Source organism: Pieris napi, chromosome 8 (genome assembly GCF_905475465.1).
Source record: "Pieris napi chromosome 8, ilPieNapi1.2, whole genome shotgun sequence".
Lineage (NCBI taxonomy): Eukaryota > Metazoa > Arthropoda > Insecta > Lepidoptera > Pieridae > Pieris > Pieris napi.
In genome coordinates this window covers 6,649,891-6,673,436 of record NC_062241.1, presented here as the reverse complement: position 1 = coordinate 6,673,436, position 23,546 = coordinate 6,649,891, and the positions used below count along the sequence as shown (strand labels likewise).

The window sequence follows — 23,546 nt, the reverse complement described above, 5'->3', positions numbered from 1 at the left end:
ATCCTTCAAGATCTTTAGTCAAGTTGTTTTTTGAACTTGATATAAAAACAATCCAGGCCATTACTAAAAAAACTCTTTTCTCGTATATTAGTTATCTGTACCTTAGTAATAGCTCGATGAGCAGGCGAGTTCGGTGCTAGAGCGGCCTGCAAGCGCTTGGCCAACTCGCGTAGAGCGCTTAATCGGCGAGCACGTCCGCCTGCATTTTCACTATCACCATCCGATATTCCGGAATCTGAGAGTGAGTCGCACGTGGAACCACCCTGTAATAAAAAATAATGTAGGTACACATACAAGATGTAGAAAGAATATAACGTAGAAAAACCTAATGTTGTGTGTGTGTATGTATATGTAGGCTTATACTATTATGCCTACTTGATAATGCATACTAATGTATGTATACTAATGGCCAGGAAATTATATGTTCAAAAACCCGGCTCTATAATATACGATGCCCTTAATATACGTGTGCATAGCATTTATGTTCTACATTTATGTAATATTATTAAACATGTGTAGGGAACTAGTATATGTATATATATACTAGTGGACCCGACAGACGTTGTCCTGCATGATATTTCAAGCGATTAGTAAAGCAAAATATGAAAGTACCGACTGCAGCGCCATCTGGCGGGCTGATTTGTGAATCTAAACCATTCCCAGATCCCCTTGAACACACACAAAAAATTTCATCAAAATCGGTCCAGTCGTTTGAGAGAAGTTCAGTGACATACACACTCACAGAAGAATTATATATATAAAGATATGTCTAGAGAGAAGTCATATAACAACTTATTCACCAAAACCATACTATGAGATTTAAAAAAACTGTTAAATGTTTTGCCTTATCACTAGTTTATATACGTGTCAAAACATTAATTAACTAATTTAAGTTTATGGTACATTTATGCTCGTGTTCTTTTTTGTTTTACTAAGCAGCTTTTTATGTACTTTGGGGGAAAAATAACTTTTCCCATTTCACTATTTAAAAAAAAAAAACTGTTTATTGTTGTCATTGTTGTTAATGTTTTATATGTTTACCTTCTTCTTGTCAATCAAGGAAGCAGCTAGCTGTTTGATTTGAGCGGCCACTTCGCTTTGATCTTCAATTTTAGATCCTTTATCGCGTAAATTCTGCAGCGTTGTCAAGTCACCACGCAATGCTCCTTGCAATTCACGAAGCGCATTCTCCCAATCTGCCCAGGCACTCACCGCTTTTTCTAGCGAAAGTAATTCACTCGATGTGCTGTAAAAACACAAACATAAACATAGAACTACAAATGGTTTAATAAATGATCCCAATTAAAATTGTCACGAAACGTTGGACCGATAAGGCTCGTTTCATTTTCACACGAACCATTAAATTTTCTAATTCGCACGCATCGGCAATAAACGTATTGTTAAATTTCAATTGTCTCGCCTCCTAATATGGGTCTTAGTACAAAACCTGGGTAGAAAAGAAAGGCACATGTCTTAAGATAGATTCAAGTCCAGCCAAATGACACTCTTCTGTCATATGGTCATGGGATTTTGACAGTTGGAAGAGTTAGATCGTCGCTCTGATTGCAATACTGATCTTAAAGCACAATCTAGTTTTGAATTTCGAATTTCATAAAGAAAAAATGTTTTAACATCTCTTAAATGTTATTGAACCTAATTATTTGATTCACGTTTTTATTTTAGTTTATTTCTTTATTGATCAAAATGGTACAAATATTACAAACCGTTGGTGTGCGTCGTCCCAAGCGGCCAATAAAGCTGTCAAGTCCGTAGTAAGGCCGCATTCATCAGTTTCCAATTCGCCAAGTGCACGTCGAACGGAAACCGTCAGTTTCAGCATTGAGACCTTGCATTCAAGCAGACGTGATAGACGTTCCTATAAACATACAAAGGAATAGATCAAGTACATTCAACTACTTTAGTTTCAAAACTTTGTTATTACTACTTCTGTATTTTAGGGTTTGAGATAACGTTCAAGCCGAAACCTTATAAAAACTAAATAATTGTGATTCAAATTTTGCTATAATCAATTGCTTTAATTACGTATCAAGGGTATTTTTAATCCCTAAGGTCCTGGTTCGATTACCGTAACAACAAATGCTTCTTGAGTTGTATTACTGTTTTTTTTTATAGAAAAAAACCTGCAAACGGGCAGGAGGCACACCTGATGTTAAGTGATACCGCCGCCCATGGACACTCTCAATGCCAGAGGGCTCGCGAGTGCGTTGCCGGCCTTTTAAGAATTGGTAAGAATTCTCTTCTAGCAGAAATGAACCTGCCCCAACCAGCAGCTCGACCCAACCACGTAGATACAAGATTTATTGTAACTTAATAATGTACCTTGAGTTCTTCAATCCGTCTGTGTAACTGAGCTCTGGTGTGCGGCTGGGGAGCGCAATCTCCAGGCTCACAGACCTCGTCAAGTGTCTCGCGCAGTGCTGCAATCTCGCGGCGCAATCGGCGTGCGCCGCCGCGACGTATAGCAGCCGCTCGGAGCGCCGACCATCGCGCAGATACCGCTGTTAGGAACACAAGATAATGTTAATTATTTAACTTAATACACTTATATTTGATGAAGGTTATAAATATTTTCAGATTCTTTTTAGCTTTATGAAGACATACATAACTTTAAAAACACAAAAAGAACTATCTGTGCTCGTTATAGCTAAAGCAGTATATTATTTGAATATGACATCTGAAGGTAGGTTTTTAAGGACTTCTTTAGATAACTCGGTTATTTGCTACTGTGGTCATACATACGTCTTTGTTTGACGAAGGTGTTTAATTGTTTTTAGAACATTATTAATACATTGTAAGTGATGATTGCGATGATGGTTACATACGTACTCAGGTACGTTTTATATAAAAACTAAAATAAATATTTATTCGTGGTTGGGTAATTTATTTTGAACCTTGACTTGGTTTTTGCTGTAACTTTGTAAAATATAGCTTTCGTGGTTATTAACAATAGATAAATAAAAACGTTAGTAGTTAGTTATATAATAATTTTAATAATGTGTATAGTTTACACTTTCGTATCAAGATTTATTGCTAGCGCATTTATACCACAGAAAAATATATCAATTTTGAAAACATTTTTAACTAGCCCGCTATCTTTTTGCATAATATGACGCTACAATCAACAGGGTTAAACGCGCCTAACTGCCTGATAGGCATGTAAATTAATTGTTGCCGATAAGCACATATCTTTTTTGTCTTACATAAGATATTTTCAATACTATGCGACACTATTATAAATTGAAAGGATTCGAGTTATGAATAATATATATGAGTAAAAGATGAATAGAATTTACGTGTTATTATGTGTGACTGTTCTATATTTGTATAGTAGCATTCAAGGCGAACGTTCAAACAGAAATAGACTGCAAACGCATTTACATAATATAAATACAGTCTTTATATCACAAGGAAGACTCGAGTCAGTGTATTTACACGTTCACCGTTCAGTTACTGTTTTAGATATTAATAATAATTGATAATCATTTATAGTTTTACCAAGAAGCTACAATGAGCTACAATAATTGTTAATAATTAAGCCAAACACATCTTAGTAGTTACGCATTAACATATAATATAACTATTAAATTCGCTAAGAAAGTAAATAATATTTAAATTGTTTGCGTGAATTTATCAACCTTGAAATGGTTGACGTCAAGACTAAAATGTACGTGAAATAATTATTATTATAAGTCTTTTAAACTAACCCGGTGTCTACCATTTTGTACTTGGAAACCATAGTTATAATATCGATTGATTTATACTTTTCAAATTTTTTTACGTGATTTTAGATACACTATAGTGCTCTTATGTAATTGACATTACATAACATAAAGTCTAGGCCACAGTTGTCGACCTCAAATGCCAAATAATGCTGGCAGAAAACCAGCCAACATACACACTAATGTAAATGTAATGCAGCGTTTGTTAATGCAACACTCGCTTATGTTAATTTGATGCTATTATGCCCTAAGCTAGTTTCTAGAAGAGAGACTCAGCCTTTAACATAAATACTTAGTAACTACGGTGTTTCATTTGAACATGTCCAATGTGTTTATTTTATGTTTTTACTTTTTTTTTACTGTATAGAGATATATGTGTTTAGTTTCCTTAATAAATAAATAACATTGAAAAATGTTGATTGGCTAACTGGTCCATACCTAAATACGTAATAAGGTATAAAGTATAAAAAACAGTCGGAATGTATTCTTCGATTTCGACATGAAAGTTAGTATTCAAAGGTTTCATAGTAATCAAAAGCACAATAATTTCTCTGGGGAACATAGATTAAAGTAGAACCCCAGTGGAATCTGAAATAAATCCTGCGGGGTTTGATTGGTCTCCAAGGGCCGAAACAGTCTTCAAAAGGTCAAATGAGTCCTCAGATATCCCAAATTTTTTAGTACCTACATCACATACCCGATAGGCTCTAGGGTCTTGCCCTTCTGGTATCAGAATATATGAAAAAAGTAGAAGACTATTTATATAATATAGTCAGTTCCTATTTCTGTAAGAAGTCGCGTTCAACGTCGAAAGACGTTAAATATGGATTGCTTATAATATTTACGCCAATAACATTTATCATTGTTAATAATTATAGAAAATATAAGTACAAAGTCGGGACTTCGCGATTACTTCAAAGCGGATATGAACTAAACCAATCTCTCGATAAACGATCAATTTCTAAATGAAACAAATTGTTTATAAGAGTAATAGCACAAAAGATAGAAGTTAATATTAAAGAGAACTTAAGTATTTACTTACTTGATTTTATATTGAATTAAAATGAGACAAAATACTTCAAGCACTTTAAAGAGTCATATAAGTTATCGTAACAACACCCCTAAATCTGAAAATCACTCAATTAAATATTAACGCAAATTACTCAATAATTTCCTTTCATTAAATTTGTTGCCAGTAATTTTAACTTTGTGAGTGGAAAAAACCTTCAAAACTGCGTCGTAAAATGTTATAATTAAATAGATTTATATTTAATATTTTATTTTATTTGGTTATAAATGGTTGTAAAGTAAACATTCATTGAAGTATATCCTAAATGTTTGAACATGGTTTGAACAGATATGTACAGCTTAGTCGAGTTTAAAATAGCATTGTTAATGTCACTGGGTCCATGAACTTGTCTGATGCGTAATCTGAAGGATTTCTGGACAAATACTGAAACTAAAATAATATTTAATTACTTGTATATGTATTATATATTTCAAAATGTTTCCGTTGTTGAGTGTGTTTAAAGAATTATATTTTAAGGATAATATTTTGAAGCATTTTTTTTATAATTGGGATTTAAGGAACACGATATTATTTGATATTTTATTAAAGCATTTGTGATACGTATTACGCAGGAGCGACAAAACCGTTTTGCAAAGTTTTGATAGCTTTTATAAATCAATACATTAACCGCAAAAGTTTGCCAAACATATGGTTTCGTTACGGTTTAATAATTTTATTGCATACACTAGCGAGATCTTTATTTAAATACCAAATAGAACTCAAAACGTAAATATAAATAATGCTTCTGTTTAGGAATACAATTAAATACAATATTGCACGTTTTGAAAATGGGGTTATTGGTATTTAGTATGTATTCGTATTTTTAAAAAGTTGTTTTATAAAACCATTACGGTCTTTCGCGTGCCTGACATGCTGTTGTAAGATAATTGTACACAGGGAAAATTATATTCTTAAAGCTGGAATACTTGCGTAATTAAATATTTTTTTTAAGTTTGCATGAAAAAGGGTTTTTGGAAAGCGTCCCAATTTGTACCCGCAAGTGTATTTACGATAACTCACAGGCAGGATTAGTCATCGAGACGCAAAATTGTTTCGAGTACCAGTTTTGATATTGAACCAATTTGCTTTCCGCAGGAAACCAATTTATGTACCGTGGACGTCGTCCATCAGAATCCATTACTTCTTCCCGTTCTAGAGACTATAGTGTGTATACAATACACATAAAGTATAGTTGTGGTCATAGACAATAGAGGAAACAATAACTATTAAATTTTTTCAAATTTACCTAATAACCGTTTACCGTATAATGAATACGTACAAAACGGAAACGTTGAAGGCGATGAAAATAATTTGTTCTATTTTTAAAAGTAAATCGTAAAACCACAGATATTACAATATAACTATAGACAACAGAGTACAGTTTAATCACGAGACTGTCGATATGTACAATTTAATCTCTGGTTGGAGATCACATAAAAGTAAATTTCACAACAATATGACCAGTATAACGAGTTTCATCGATTTTAATTAAACTCATTACATAATTTTAAAACGTAATTTGAATAATTGACCTAATGAGGTTATCTAATGACGTGTTTGATAAATAATTATATTTAACCTATTTCGAGTAAAATACTGGGTCAAGAAAGGTCCTAGTTGTAATTCTTATTGCCTACGGATTATAAATAAAAATCACAGCGAATTTGATTTTTTCTTGATTTGCATTACGCTGATATTAATTTAAAATTTCAGTAACATCAGCAATATTATTTGTGTCTTCGATAATTTACTCTTACTTTAAGCCATTTTAAGATTAACATATCGATTAATACAAGGTAATAAAAATCAACATTCGCAAACGGGGAAATATCGAATCGATTACGACACATCCTCAAGAGGTGAAAGCAAACAAATTCTGATAGAATATGTGATACTTATGGCTTAAAGGTGTAGCCACACCTTTAATGGTGAATATTCATTGAGTGAAAACTTGGATAAGTTATAATTTAATAGATACATATACTATAACATCAAACGATTTAAAACGATTCTTACCTTAGTAACAGATATTAAAAGTAATTTGTGTTATAGATTTTATAAAAAAAAAGTATACGCTATACAGGAAGTTGCAATATAATAAATTTAAAACTACCTGGGTAAGGCGGGAGGTAATTCCGATCCATTATGACACTGTCAACTCGATCATGCGCGGGAGTCGACGAGGCGGCAAGGTTAGAACTGCACTCACTAATAAACCCGCTAACGTCACGCTTATTACAGCGGTACAAGGTCCAATTTAATTTAGCACAGATGACGAAAATTTGCTACGGTTTTAAAGTGCTTATTGTTAGAGAGCTAGGTGCCAATTGCCTTGAAACTACGATACAAATAGATTGTGATAGACGTTAGTGCAACAAATGGTTCCTAATAATTACACGCTAAACTATGCCTTTTTTCTAGTATATTATGGTAAAAAATAGCGTGATTATAATTGTGATGTTACACGACAAAGTGTATCTGAAGGTGACCCCGATATAATAATAATATTTTTAATATTTAAAATAAAATAGTATTTTTTTTAAATTGTATCTTACGAATTACACCTTGCATAGAATTCCTGGACTCTACGAAAACATTTGCGCTTGATGTTTTAAAGTTGAAATAAAAAATATTATGTGAAAATTCATTCTTTTAAACGCGTCCCTTCTTCAAATCTTCTATGCCACAATTTATGATTAACTATAGTAAAACAGAAAATGAGTGTACACTGCACACTAATAGTCTTTGTCAAAGAAATTTCTTATGAATCACATATGTACTGTGGTGAAAAATATAGATCGGAATTCAAGTGGGTCGATAAACTTCATTAGATATTAATTTTAATTCACAAGACGAGACCGCATAGCTCTCAAAAAGGAGCGCGCCACGTGATAGTAATCGTAAGTTGCATAACCCATTGTATCACGTAAGAGCATTACTGTTAATCAATCGAAATAACTGCATTATTTATTATGTAATATATTAAATTGAATCGAAAACTAGATATTGTAAAAAAGCGCGGTTGTGTCCAATTATTTATTCAGAATTACAGTAATTTGTAGCGTTTAGGTGGGCGTTGCAATTCTTGTTCGATTTTCGTTCTTTTTTTGGTCAATTTTTTTATGGAATCTCACTGCCTGCAGGCCCAATATATATATATAAATACCTAAGGCCCAATAAATATATGTCCAGAATAGGCTTTTCTCGCGACTAGCGCAAGGGCGTCTCCTGCGAGACTCGGACCTCAGCGTGGGGCGCCGCGGCGTGGTCAAGCGACTGAAAGGCATTACGGAACCTCACTGGAGTGATTGAAGTGCAAAGTAAAGGATCCCGCCTTCCCCATCGAAGTGGTTTCATTTATTTCCCGCCTCCGGCTTTGAGGATCCAATCGTATGTAATCCTCTCACATGGCGGATGAGATAACATACTGCTGTAGAAAGGTCAAGATATATAGGAGATCAAACGCACATAGCAATTGCGGTTTCAGGTCGATCGTATACCAATGACCGACCAATGAGGACCCATAGAGCCATGAGTAGGTAAATCAAGAAAGCAAAGAGTAATTATGCCCATCCAATTTCCATGTTTATTATATTTGATTCCCCAATCGATCAGGGCCTGCGAGCTAAAGCGTTACCAGCTAGTATACATTGCACTAACGGCCGCGGTTGAAGAAATAATTATGTGTATCAACAGTTAATAATGTGTCCGTTATTTGCATTAGTCCAAAATAACCATCTCCATCATCGTTTTTGCCAAGAGTTGCGCAAGAGTTGCAGTTGCAACACAGATTATAATCGCTTCAGAAAAAGTTTGCGTCTGTTCTCAGTGACCTACTAAACTATATTTGAAGTACGAACCTAATTTAGGTTGATTATAATCATTTCATTAACAAATTAATAGTTGCATCATGAATTGCCTTTATCTAGTTAATTATGGTATTTATATGCAGGCAATCTTCTGTTATTATATAAAATGAAGTTTATTAATTACAAACACTAAATCTTTTTGAGTAATGTCACCGCAAACATCTATTTTGAACGAGTGCTTATTTTTTTTTTAAGAACTTTAAGATAGGACAGAAAGTAAATTGTGCAATTATGGTCCTTTTCCCTAACAAACGGGTATTTAGCATAACTTAGCTTGTTAATGTAAATATGATTATTAGCAATACGTTAGTTCTTAAGATGGCAGTACGTGGGTTAAAACGTGGGTGAGCCAGTGCCAAGATTAACTTATAATACGTATTATTGTATTGCTAAGTCATTCTGCTAGTTTTATAATTCAATGTTTCATTTATATAAGCGATAAGTACACCCATTTTTACGTCCTTATTTCCTTATTTTGAATTTTTAGGCAACACTCATTTGCATACAAACCAACATTGGCAAATAGTTAACATGAAAATAATAATGATATTTATTAATATAATGTATGAAGCATAGTTTGCGTCATCATAGTAATAAAAACTGAAATCTTATTTAATTAGACATTAAATTGTGTTAAATTAATCTTTCAAATATGTATCAAGTTGTGATAACTGTATTCGGGGAATAAGCAAAAATTAGTAGACCAATGTACTTCCGCAAAATAGCATTCAATTTAAGTTCATTGACTTGCCAAATTACTTAAAATAGGAAACTTACCAACACCATCATTATTTGCATTCGAGGTCACTGTAACCACTGTACTCATTTTTACTCAGTAACTTTACACAAGTCTATAGCATTTTACACTAGTTCACTTCACTTACAGTCACTTAAAATACTCAATTTAATTTTGTTATTTACGTTTGCGATAAAATGCTACGCAATACAGACGTCTGTTTTCTAAAGGCAACTAAGTCGAATGCGTACAATTCTTGTTTCAATGGAGACAAGACCAATCCAGACAAAACAAACAATATAATCGCGAAACATTTATCTACTGCACATTGCTGATATATTGTTTTAAAATGATTTTGAATGAAAAATCTGCAATAATACTTTACAAAATAATTTTATAGGTATGGGACATAACATATATATTTTTACGCGTAGGCCCGTGAAGCATTTAAGATTTAGCAGTAAAGATAAATAAAGTCATAAAGATTAATTGATATTACGATTATTATCTGAGAGAAATGGATGCGCACGATACTTACGTCACAATGAAATTTCTCTTTTTTATAACTCTTGAGAGAGTGACTGACATTTATAGCTTTAATATTTAAGATTGATGAATAATTAGTGCGCGAATTAAATTATATAACGTGTGACGTCATATCTTTTTTGGTTAAGATTAATAAAATAATTATACTTTTAATTAAGAATATCCATAGTGCAATCACCTGCATCATGACATGAGCACACCCCACCTTTTTGTAAATATTAAGTATTCCATCTATGCGTTATCTTTAGTATAATTGTTTTTATTAATTATAATTTATGTTAGCTGTAGGATTCCGAAATAAATAAAAGATAACATATCCATATAAAGTAGTATTGTAAAGAAGAGAAAATCAAAAGAATGCATCTTGAAAGAGTAAAAAGAGTCCAGTCTAGCGGTAAACGGGATGAACTAGAATAGCCGGTCGAGTAACCGTTATAGACAGCTACAATTAATAATCGAATTAATCTCAGACACGTCAAACCATCATAGACCACGACTGCATTTAATAAAATTATTTAGTTCAGTCTTAAAGAATTGATTATTTGATTGAATCTTCTGAAAACGTGTTCATAAATTTATCATATTTCACATTTTAAACTAAAATAGAAGCTTATTCTTTTTTTTTTGATTGGACAATTCACACCAATTGACCTGGTCCCATGCTAAGCTGGTGAAGCTTGTGTTATGGGTACTAGGCAACGGTTATACATACATATTATAGATAGATGGACATATAAATACATATTTATAAACACCCAAGACCTAAGCACAACACCAAATGCTCATCACATCGATGTTTGTCTCAGCCGGGGATCGAACCCGAGACCCATGGATTCGCAGTCAGGGGTACTAACCACTAGACCAATGAGCCGTCAAGCTTGAATTTTCAGTTATTTCAGCAGTACTGATACAATGATTAGGTAACAGAAGTAGAAACTCAAACTGGCTGTTGCTACTTTCATAAACCTACATGTTAATACATCTCGAATGCAACGGATTTGACTAATTATGGCATATTATACTAAACATAGAGATGTTGGAAATTCGCTTTCAAACGAAGATGGTGCAACGACCTCTGCATTGAGAAATTGAACATCAATGGTTTACAAGGATGATGACTGTTACTTAATAAGGGTACATACATTGAAAAGATTCTTGATAAACGTTTGTCACGCATTCTCAGAGATTTGAAGAATCATTTTAATAAGATAGGGTATATAGGCGATTGTAGAGAGAGTTAAATAGAGTCTTAAATATGTACAAAACACCATGAGTTAACCACCGGGTAGTTTTACATAAGTTATATCTATATTAAAGTATCCTTAAAATGGTTTACTTTAGTAGTCTAGTCGACAAGTTGAAAATGGAACAAAATAGAGATACTACTCCTAAAATTATGTGCGATAGCTCATTGGATCCGGAATGACGTCTAGAAAAATGTGCTAAAAGCGTGTATTAGCACATAAAAAATTGCAAAAGTTATAGACCATTAAAGATGAAAAAATAATGGCATTTAGTTTTTTGCCAATATTTAATAAACTATTAATATTTAAGAAATTTCAAATAAAGATTCTGAAAGAAGAGGAAATTTCTAATAAAAAACTCCTGACTCCCAGGACTCTATCTCCATTATTTATAATGTTAATTTAACGCTGAAAATAGGTCTGCGGGTGACATTTTTAGGATTCGCGCGTGGCGTCAAAAGCGACTACGGCACATTAATTAATTTATTTAAGGTATTGAATATTTTTTTTTAAATTTGAAAAAATTATGGTGTGTTCTGAACACTATAATTAATTTATTCCCGTTGAAAATTTTACTTAAAGTTAATTTTTCAACAAGTTAAATAATTGTTAACTAACGAAATTTTCTCGAACGACCGTCTTAATTGTAAGTGAAAAAAAATGTTTAAATAATGGCCGTAAAAATATTTCGCTTCGTAGAGCCTTTCTTACATACATACTTAACAAGATCGTGCCATAAAAGTTAAAAAAATATTCATACTTTGTTTATAACAATTTTTTTACTTAAACAAAAACTTAAAAATCCATGTAATGATGTTAAAAAATTTTTTTTTCTCAATCATCATATAATCGTTTTTTTATTAATACAAGATATTTATTAATTTGCAAAAAAAAAAATTCCCGCCATTTGTTGATAATTTTTTTTTAAACAAATTGATTAAATCAATATTTATTTAAAAAAATTTAACACAACTTTATTACATTAAAATTTTTATGATTTTTAAAAAAAAAAATTTTCCTTCATAACAATTTTTAATTGTTTATAATCGTTTTTTTTAATTTTCTATTGTTTAAATAATTAGTTAAGAAATTTTTTTTTTCCTAAAAATCATAATTGACAGTCTTCTATAAAGTAACAGAAAAAAAATTTTTTTTAATCAACAATTCTATTGTTTATTAACTTACCAATTTGTTATAAACAAATATTCAACTTTTGTTTATTTTTTTTCTAAAACTTCTAAAATTAACAAAAACAACCATATATAACAAAGTATAGAAATTTTTTTTTTTAATTTTAAATAAAAGTAATATTCATGATAATCAAAAAATTTACAAAAATTTTTTTTCTATACTTAGTTATATATGGTTGTTTTTGTTAATTTTAGAAGTTTTAGAAAAAAAATAAACAAAAGTTGAATATTTGTTTATAACAAATTGGTAAGTTAATAAACAATAGAATTGTTGATAAAAAAAAAAAAAATTCTGTTACTTTATAGAAGACTGTCAATTATGATTTTTAGGAAAAAAAAAATTTCTTAACTAATTATTTAAACAATAGAAAATTAAAAAAAACGATTATAAACAATTAAAAATTGTTATTAAGGAAAATTTTTTTTTTTAAAAATCATAAAAATTTTAATGTAATAAAGTTGTGTTAAATTTTTTTTAAAAAATATAGATTTAATCAATTTGTTTAAAAAAAAATTATCAACAAATGGCGGGAATTTTTTTTTTTGCAAATCAATAAATATCTTGTATTAATAAAAAAACGATTATATGATGATTAAGAAAAAAAAAAATTTTTTTAACATCATTACATGGATTTTTAAGTTTTTGTTTAAGTAAAAAAATTGTTATAAACAAAGTATAAATATTTTTTTAACTTTTATGGTACGATCTTGTTAAGTATGTATGTAAGAAAGGCTCTACGAAGCGAAATATTTTTACGACCATTATTTAAACATTTTTTTTCACTTACAATTAAGACGGTCGTTCGAGAAAATTTCGTTAGTTAACAATTATTTAACTTGTTGAAAAATTAACTTTAAGTAAAATTTTCAACGGGAATAAATTAATTATAGTGTTCAGAACACACCATAATTTTTATCAAATTTAAAAAAAAATATTCAATACCTTAAATAAATTAATTAATGTGCCGTAGTCGCTTTTGACGCCACGCGCGAATCCTAAAAATGTCACCCGCAGACCTATTTTTAGCGTTAAATTAACATTATAAATAATGGAGATAGAGTTCTGGGAGTCAGGAGTTTTTTATTAGAAATTTCCTCCTCTTTCAGAATCTTTATTTGAAATTTCTTAAATATTAATAGTTTATTAAATATTGGCAAAAAACTAAATGCCATTATTTTTTCATCTTTAATGGTCTATAACTTTTGCAATTTTTTATGTGCTAATACACGCTTTTAGCACATTTTTCTAGACATCATTCCGGATCCAATGAGCTATCGCACATAATTTTAGGAGTAGTATCTCTATTTTGTTCCATTTTCAACTTGTCGACTAGACTATAGGGGCAAAAACCGCAACCCAACTGACAAGTTGAAAACTTTCCTTAACAAGTAACCAGATACTGGGGGTTTAAGCGATTTGGTTCTGTATTCTTAAAGCCTGAAAGTCGATATTTACCTGTATTTGCATGTCTGGCAGAAATTTGGCAATGCCAGCTTTGGACATGCAACTTAACGGGACTTGTTTTGTAAAAGTTGAAGTCGTTTTTAAGACTTTGGTAAAAGACTTTCGGGTAGTTTAGTCTGATATTTCATTTGAAGTAATAAATATATTAGTACTTTTATTTGTACATATGGGCTTAAATTCTTATGAAAGGTTGAAATATAGTAATTTAATCTACATAAATATCTATAGTACATATTTTATTGTTAAAATAAAAAAAAAGAGGAGATTATTTATTTTACTCCGAACAAATATTGAATACATCGTAAAGGTTATCGCAAGTGGTATTTATACCGCCAAGAATGTAATTCAATATAAAAATAACGTTTTTTAAGGTATTAGTGTAGTATTTATATACAATTAAATATAAAATAATCTGTTCCGACGGACTATATTTTCTCTATAAATTTTGGAAGTACTTGTATTAAGATAACGATGCAACACTTCACAAAATACAGCGATAATTGATTAGAATTGTAAAAACAATAAAGATATATGTTATCTGAACACGGAAGAAGCACTAAGAACCCTTATCGAACTCTTCAAATTGCAGTCCAGTCCAGTTCATAATCAAAGCAAAAAGTCGTAATTATCGAAACTTCACGATTTTCGTGACATTCAAAAGATGTTTATATATGTTGACACGCTGTAATTGGTGTTCATACGAAAATAAAATCTTAGCAGAACTTCAAATCCTTATTTGACATCGAAATGGAGTGCCTATTTTTGTCTTACGTAAAAAGTAATCTAAGCACGACTCTTAAAGGTTCACCTTAAAAGGGGTGTGTAGGCTTTAGTCATAGACTAGAGATGATGTCATCGCAATATAGATAAAAAATTGAAGAAGCTAATACGATAGATATAACCACCAGTCAGTACAACTTCAGTTGGCCTGTTACCATGGAGGCGAAAGAAAACGGGACTTTTTATCATAAAATTTTGTTAACACATTCATCAAGTATATTTCATCATTTACTAACAACTGATCGTTTTTTAATGTAGTTGACGCGCTCCACCACTATGTGAAACCATAGATTTGTTTCGAAACCAATTCGACTTAGGGTCCTTTAAGAAAAACCTTACCAATTCTTAAAAGGCCGGCAATACACTTTGCAATGTATCTTTGTAAGTATCCATGTGCGGCGGTATCACTTAACATCAGCCCTGCGATTCTGTAACTCACTTTTCGAACTCACACAGTGGTTTTCGCAAACGAAAATTTCGAAAAGGTGGGAGCTTGTATTTTATTGTTTATCAGAATGCCAAATCATAAATGACTGCTTCACGACTGATTTGAGAGCGACCGCCGATGCGAAAACCGCTGTGTGAGTTCGAAAAGTGAGTTACAGAATCGCAGGGCTGGTGAGCCTCCTGCCCGATTGCCTCTATTGCGTTTAGTTACATATACATAAAAAAAAGAATATTAATATCCTACGCGTCGGATTGTATACCGAATCCTTCGGCTTTTGTCAGTGAAAGACAAAATATACATTAAACTCCTACTCGCCTCTTGGCGCCGTGCAATAGACAAAATAGTTTTACTAAAAGACATATTTCGAAGGATTAATGAAAAACGAAACTGGACTGGATGATGTCACATCGTAACCAACAAAGAGAAACTTGTTGCACAACTCTTTCTTTACGACCCGGATTTTATGAAATTGGTTTTACATCAATAATTCATCGTAACAACTAATTTTCTATTACCCTTCATTTTATTTCTATCAATGATTTTATCAGCGCTACTTTTTTCAACGCGAACAGTGAGCTTGTTTACTAACAATGACTGGTCATTTCATCCAATTATGAATTTGAACAGTAATCGACTTTTAATGAGGCAAATGCATTTTTAAATACTATCTGCATTTGGTAATACAGACATTATTTTATTAAATATTAGTCATATACATATCAACTTTGATTTTATTTCTACGAAGGTTATTAGCTATACCGCTACTGTGGTATTACGCGATTAGAATTTCGAATTTTAAATAGAATCGCGTTTAGCGAAAGTATAATCACTCATGCGCATCCAGTTTCTCTTGAATACTTTTCTTCGAATACTGGTAAATGTAAAATATACACAAGACATACAATCACTCGCGATTTATAGCCACAACGGACACGTGTGTCTCGTGCGACAGTCACAGCTGATCTAAACGCCTACAATTTGTTTAAAACTGGTTAAGCGCTTAAGGCGATTGAATATCGCCTTGACAATACAATCGCTTTATAGATTTAAAACAATAAAACTTATCGGCGATGTTTGACGTATTTATTTTTAACAAGTTAAATGATTTTAGCTAGAAATAGGCTGTTAAAACCTTTATAAATAAGATTCCAAAACTGATAAATCCCGATTAAATGTCTGCAGACAGCAACGCAAAATAAAATGGGAACAGAAAAGAAAACTTTGTGAAATCATTAATATTGATGATGAATAAAAAATAGCTCAAGCAATTTAAATACTAAAAATTTTGCAATGGGTATTAACATATGTATAAGATCATGTTTCTTTGGAAGTCCCAAAGAAAATGAGAAAGTGAGTTTGTTGGCTTTAACAAAGCCATATTGACTGATGCTAAAAAAGAGTACGGTTTTAGGATAGGTATACGGTACTGAGGACTAGTTCATCATAATAATTCATAAACAAGACAAACAATATTCAAATAAAATTGTTACTAAGCATTTTTAAATCGCGCTTTTATTACATTACATCAACGTTTCGCTAGTCGTGGTCGTGAACTTCTTTATATTTCAATGTGTAGTCATCGACGAAAGACATTATTTATTCTAAAAAGATTACGTAAATATATTTAAACAATCCTTGACCTTGTGATGTCTGGCTTTTGAGTATTTTAAGTACAAATCTTAGTCTTATTAGATAATTTCGGTCTGTGACTATAACTTCTTACTTAAGATCGCATGAATTGTACAAAAAGTATATTTATTATTTTAAGTAGTATTTTTTATTTATTGAAATGCCCAAATAAATGATGGAACGTATATGTTGTATCGATGTGTCGATGTGCCATGATGTCGCAAGAGCATTGTTTATGCTTGAGAAATTGGGTTACAATAATTATTGTAACTGCATTTCTTTTTTATGTTAATACCTCTATTGGGAAGAAATTAAATGAACTAAGTCGGTATTTTTATTAAGAGAAACTTCTAGAAGTTAAAAAAGAATACTCACATAGTCTAGTCTTTCTAACATCCTTGACAACAATTACGATCTTAAACACCATTTTACGACGGATCCGTACACGAACTGATGTAAATTTTATTAGTGCATCGTTAGAATTGAATGTTTACTCTATATTTTACACAGCTGATGTCATAGCTGTAATCTAATGGAATAAAAATCATTTTATTTGTCTTTGAAATAAAGAGTTTTAAGGATTTGCCTTGTCATTACAAAGCACGTACATTATGATAACTTGTTGATAGGAAACATTATATATACGAAAACAATTGAATCTTATATATAAAAATGTCCCAGGTTAACTAGAAAAATCTGTCTCTTTTTTAATACAATTAAATTTCTAATATGAACAAGAGTGATAATCAATTTATTTAGGATTTAAAAGCGTTTAAAATTTAACAAATTCCGCCAAGCGATGTGATGGTACCAAGAATGTATCCATTTAAACTTTTAAATTAAATATTAATTACATTCTGTCTTTGAAATTTCGATAGCCTGTTGACTTTTTCGAGAAATGTTTTAACGCCTAATAATAACTCACTAATTTCTTTACGAATCAATACCTTTGATTAAATAATGCTTAGTCACGTTTATTTATTTGCAAAGAATAGTTATAAGGACAAAATTCGTAAGTTAAAAAAAGAGACTTATTGTACGTTTATAAAGGGTAACGTTTAGAAGATAAAATAAACACACGACACACACATCTCCAATTTGTGTTGAACACATTTAGAAATCCTATTTATGAACCGAGTACTTATCTCTTAAGCATCATCGTGTAAAAGCATTTTAAAAGCACTTAGTTTAATTTATCTTACTTTTACGTCATTTTAAATACTGTCGAGGCATTACCACTTATGTAAAAACAAGTATTTTAGCCAGTCAGTCAATAACTAAAAGACTATAAAAATATTTACGGTCAAGAAATATCAATCAAATTATATTTTCGTTAAATTTACGGAGACTTCTAGAATATTCCGGTAATGGTGATTATAAATTTCATGTGAATAAATAATAAGGTCGTGTATATTATCCTACTGTACTGATTTAAATCTATAAAGAGGAGAGGACAGAAATGAATTAAACGTGTAAAAGTTTTTTGCACACATATACTAAGACACTATTATTAGTACATCAACAGTGGTAAGAAACGTTTTGTAAATGCTTTTATAGTACGTTAATCATTATGTGTATTATGTAAAGCTAATTAGCAAGGACATTACATCTTCACTTTCGTAATGTTCCGCTTTCGTTGGCAGAAATAGATGGTCGTCCTCCGTATCGCCGTTTCCGGGGTACCGACTACTCATTTAGTTTGTCCCAGTTATTATAATAACTTTTTGGATTTATTTCGATACAAAGGGTTAGTCCGTTAGATTGTTCTGTTTGAAGTATTGTGGGTGTTTTTTTCGAACAAATTTAAATTATTATATCTTTTTTCTGAGCATTATTATTTGTGGAATAATGCGCAGGCGCTAATATCTAGAGGATGCAACAGTTTTAGTGACAGACGTAGACTTTAACGCATCTAGTTGACATAAACTAAGGTAAAGTCGTGTGACTTTGCGCTAAATATAAATCCTGTAAGATCATCGTAATGGGTTTTGACAATACAAGAGTCATAGGTGCGCTAAATCTTAACTCTAAAACTCATCCTTTGTCTCTGAACGCGGTATTAAACTCAGAGCCTGAACGGCGAATTTAATCTTAAACCAACGATTTGGTTTAACAAAAAAAAAACAAAACGTATAAAAGGAATTTAATCAAACATTTTCAAACATGTACAAACCCGTTGACATACGAGTTCAGAAAGTTTCATAAGAACTTGAAACTAGTTTTAAAGTGATCTAACGTATAGATAGTAAAAAATGGATGTGTATTAATTGTAATAATTACAGTCAATTATGCTCAAAATACAAACTAAACCGAGGCAAACAGGACTTAAGTACTGAGAAATAAATGCATCACCTTGATCGAGATTGTGCAAAGGTCTTCGTACGAGAACCGGTCAAGAAACGCAGACTTCGTATGAATAATACAAACTTTTGCCGCTAATTATACTTCAGTGAATTATGTTATCAACTTTTTTATGAAACCATTTCATCCATAGTAACATTATGAAACAAATTTTTAAATTTTAGTGGTACTCTTTGTTGTTTAAATTTTTTTTTTTTATATAGAACAGGGGGCAAAAGGGCAGGAGGCTCACCTGATGTTAAGTGATACCGCCGCCCATGGACACTCTGAATGCCAGAGGGCTCACGAGTGCGTTGCCGGCCTTTCAAGAATAGGTACGCTCTTTTCTTGAAGGACCCTAAGTCGAATTATATAACTAAAACTAAAAAAAAATAATAGAAATATACTAAATACTTAAAGAAATAGCTTTGGATTTGGAGCAACGAAAGACTTTTTAATTATATAAATAGTATCATTCATAAATAGTTAGTACGAATTATAAAATAATAACATTGATATATCCTAAAATTACAGGTGATACGCACCGGTTTAAAACCGCAGGACCACAGAGTTTGCAATATTGAGTAATCAGATACTGCGAACTTAATACGTTAACCGGTGTACCGGCACTAATGCAAATGCACTTGTTTTGTTCTTACTTAATCCAGTAGCGGTACAATCAAGCACATAATCTTTAGATCATGGCAGTGGCGTAACTATATCATCTGGGGCTCGTGGCAAATCTTCTTTGGTGGCAATTCTTTTGATTGGGCTCTATCAGTAAAAATCTTCCCTACTCAGTTTAATTTTAATAAAATTCGAGATTTTAAGCGTATTGAAATAAACGTTGTATATGTTCCACTAATAGCCATAGGCCTCCACTCTTAGGCGAGAGGGAATGGTGTGTAGTCCCCACGCTAGTCCAATGCGTATTGGAGACTTCACATTCATCCATAGAACATAATATCTCTTGGGCCGTGCCACCCTAAGGTCACTGGATAATAGCCGTTTAATTTCTAGTAGATTTCTTAAACTAACAGCCTTCAAGTTAGTAAATGTCATTTATTAAAAAAATATCAATAAAAGCTTCAAAAAAATCAATAGATGGCGCTGACTTAATTACAATTGTAAAACAAAAATTTCAACAGACCTACTAATATGTAATACAGCTACGACACAGTACAATTGTAATTTAAGGTTGTTTTAATAATAATTTTTGACAAACCTCTCGCATCCCGTTGCAAACCAGGCGATAACGAACTGTCTGCTAAAGCCACCTCCAAGAGTGTGATGTTCTCACGGCAACGCGTTACGACCTCCGTCTGCGTAGAAAAAAGTTCACTTTTCTAACGGATCCTTATATCTTTCTCCACTTCTCATTACATTAGTTACATCTTCTCAAACACTTAGGACAAATACTTAATTTTTTAAAGCTGATTTCGTTTTAAAGAAAACCAAACATGCCGCCAATTTTTCAAGCAGATCATTAAACGATACGGATTAGAAAAGCGAGGTAATTGTCAAATAAGTTTTAGAATTTCGAAAGTCCTATTTGCTTTTTTTAAATTTACTATACAATTGTGCTAGAGAAGGGTGCTAATTGACTGAAACTCCATTTTTACTTTCAAACTGACTCATTTATTCTCGTAAAAGTTTAATACAAAGATCACTGTGCGCTTGACATTTCGTTAAAAAAACATCAATTAACATCCTAACCCTAATCAACTAGTTAATAACAGTACAAAATGTTAGTTAATGAGATGAGGAGTTCAGTCAAATCACATTTGTTAATTAGTGTACACCTATTGATTAATTTTAGATTCGACTATTTATATAAATTATACAACGAAAATAAGTTATTTGATAATAAATACACGTATGAATATCACGGTCGACATACTGACGTTTTAATTCGTCCACCATTGTCTCGTATGAACTGTAACGAAGACGTCAAATGACATCTGTCATCTTCGTTACAGTTTGACATCTGTCAATTTGACATTTCGAGTGACTTTAGCCAATGGCTTTTCCGTCTATGCCAACGTTTCCAAACTGCACCCCTTAACTTTCTTAGATGATAAATAATACTTGAGTCTAATAGCTTGAACCTAGCACCGAGTTATATCACCACCAATATTAGAGTAGAAAAATGAAATATAGCAGAATATTAACAGGCAGTTAGTAGTTAATTCTACATTCACAATCACAAATGCTGTTAGTGTATGACGTCGCTTTACTTGACTTTTACACTCCTGAATTTATGGCAAATATTAAACATTCAGTATAATATTCGTCAAGTTAAGCGCACGCATAAGGAATCAAACAAACAAAAAAGGAAAAAATTAAAATGCACACACGCACACATAAAATATAAATAATTCGATGTTTTTGATATACATGCAACCCTGAAATACTTATATATTGTTATTAAAATATTTTAAAGAATTAATCATAGTAGACACCATTTTTATACTTGCCTAATGAATTTATTAGTCAACCTGGTACTGATTATAATAGAGACTGTTGACCTTATGTATTTTTATAATATATAAAAAATCCTATGACAATGTCTCAATACGGGATTTTAATTAATACTTTGTTTTGTAACATTATCTGTATTTAAAACTGCGTTTGTCAGACTATTAATACAAAAAATGCGTAAGATTTTGTACCTATGTATTATTCAACAATAATTTAAAACTAACTACTAGGAATGTATCAAATGGGAATGTGATTTTCTCGACACCATGAATAGAGATATATCTAATTCTAACACATGTATAGAAGGTTAAATACGTGCTTAGGTAAGACATGCAATTGAGCGAAAAGATTTAACGCCTCTCTAAGGCCGAAAACTTAATCAAGGTTTAACTTGTCTGTGTTCTTTTTTACAAAGAACGAGACAGCACTATTGAGATCTCTATCTTGACCTCGACCGTTTGTGCGAATCATAAATACTTCGCAATCTGACAATCGCAGCGTGCCTAACACGAATACTCAAATATAAGAGAATAAATATAATACAAGCCCAAGCCAAGTGTCATTGAAGATGTATGTATACTATAATCATTATAGAGAATGCGGTGACTGCTAAACATATTCTAGAGCGGAAGCATGCGGGCCTTGTCACACACGAGCGGAATTCGTCGTCCGCGTCTGTATAGCTACTGTAATCTGTATCGAATTTCCTTACATAGTCGAAAGCGCGAAGGAGGTCCGGAGAGTCCTGCCGCGCCAGTAACGCCTCTGTGACCTCTAATTGCGTGCTCGACCGACGAACTAGCGACCTCACTTCTTCTGATTCCGAGTCTGAATCACCCCAGTTTCTCCTGCTGTGTTTCGGCGAAGATGATTCTTCAGAATCGCCACTCTCATTAGATCTACGACGCAACTCAGACAGTGCAACCTTTTGTAATTCGGCTTCACCGTTTTCCTTGCGTCTTCTGTTTAAAGAGTCTAAAATATCTGGACGGTTGTTGACTTCGGTGTACTCTAAGGAACTGTTCACTTCGTCACTGGTTAGGTTTGAGCTGTGACGTCTGCGACTTAATGCTTGGACGTTCAGTAAATCGAATTCGGGTGAGCGTTTGTTGTTTCTGCGCTCACTTTCGGAGGGTTTGCGTCTGCGAACGCCGTCATTACTTTCAATGCTAGTGTTATTTCTAGATCTTTCGAGGCTGTCCAATAGGTTTTTCTTACGTTCGGCGCTGGACATAGACTTTTTGGGTTTTCGGACAGGGGTTTCTACTGGAGATGTTCTGGACGGTTTTTTATGTCTCGGAAGGCTTCTTTCTCTGGATATATCTGATGGTGGTCGCCGTCTGCGTGTTCCACTTGGGCTCTGGTCGTTTTCTGGTTGTGCCGAGAGGCTAGAGCAACAGTCTGATTGTGAATCTAAAAATGCTCTGTAGTCATCACCGAATTCCAGTAGACGCCGGGCAGCATCGGAGTCGGGCGCTTCTGAATATGGCTCGGAGTTGTATTTTTCCTGTTGACAAATAATGGTTATATTTAATAATTGTTAATAACAAATAACCAAAATACAGCTTGTATTATTATTGAGTTTACAGTGGTCCACCATTTTGAGATATCGATAGAAACACGGCGTTATTACTGAGACCTTATTATTAAGTTGTATATTCTTAATTATTACGCGGTGATACAAAAATAATACCACGTTTAAAAACTTTCTTCATCGTGGCGCTCTAACAGTAAATGTAATTTAAATTGGGACGACCCATTGGTCTAGTGGTTAGTACCCCTGACTGCGAATCCATGGGTCCCGGGTTCGATCCCCGGCTGGGACGAACATCGATGTGATGAGCACTTGGTGTTGTGCTTAGGTCTTGGGTGTTTAAATATGTATTTATATGTCTATCTATCTATAATATGTATGTATATCCGTTGCCTAGTACCCATAACACAAGCTTCGCCAGCTTAGCATGGGACTAGGTCAATTGGTGTGAATTGTCTATAAAAAAAAAAATAAA

At 32.3% G+C, this 23,546-nt stretch overlaps 1 protein-coding gene across 4 annotated transcripts in view; it reads right to left on the bottom strand.

The window, feature by feature from the left end:
* The window catches only part of LOC125051695, a 215,919-nt gene that overhangs the window by 3,064 nt on the left and 189,309 nt on the right, over positions 1–23,546 (bottom strand). For all 4 annotated transcript variants that reach the window (XM_047652204.1, XM_047652207.1, XM_047652206.1 and 1 more), the window contains 6 exons: positions 22,250–23,044; positions 20,282–20,378; positions 2,341–2,519; positions 1,725–1,876; positions 1,042–1,246; positions 102–263 (listed from right to left, as the gene is read on the bottom strand). In XM_047652204.1, the coding sequence (XP_047508160.1) occupies positions 102–263; positions 1,042–1,246; positions 1,725–1,876; positions 2,341–2,519; positions 20,282–20,378; positions 22,250–23,044 (1,590 nt within the window). The remainder of the gene's footprint in view (positions 1–101; positions 264–1,041; positions 1,247–1,724; positions 1,877–2,340; positions 2,520–20,281; positions 20,379–22,249; positions 23,045–23,546) is intronic.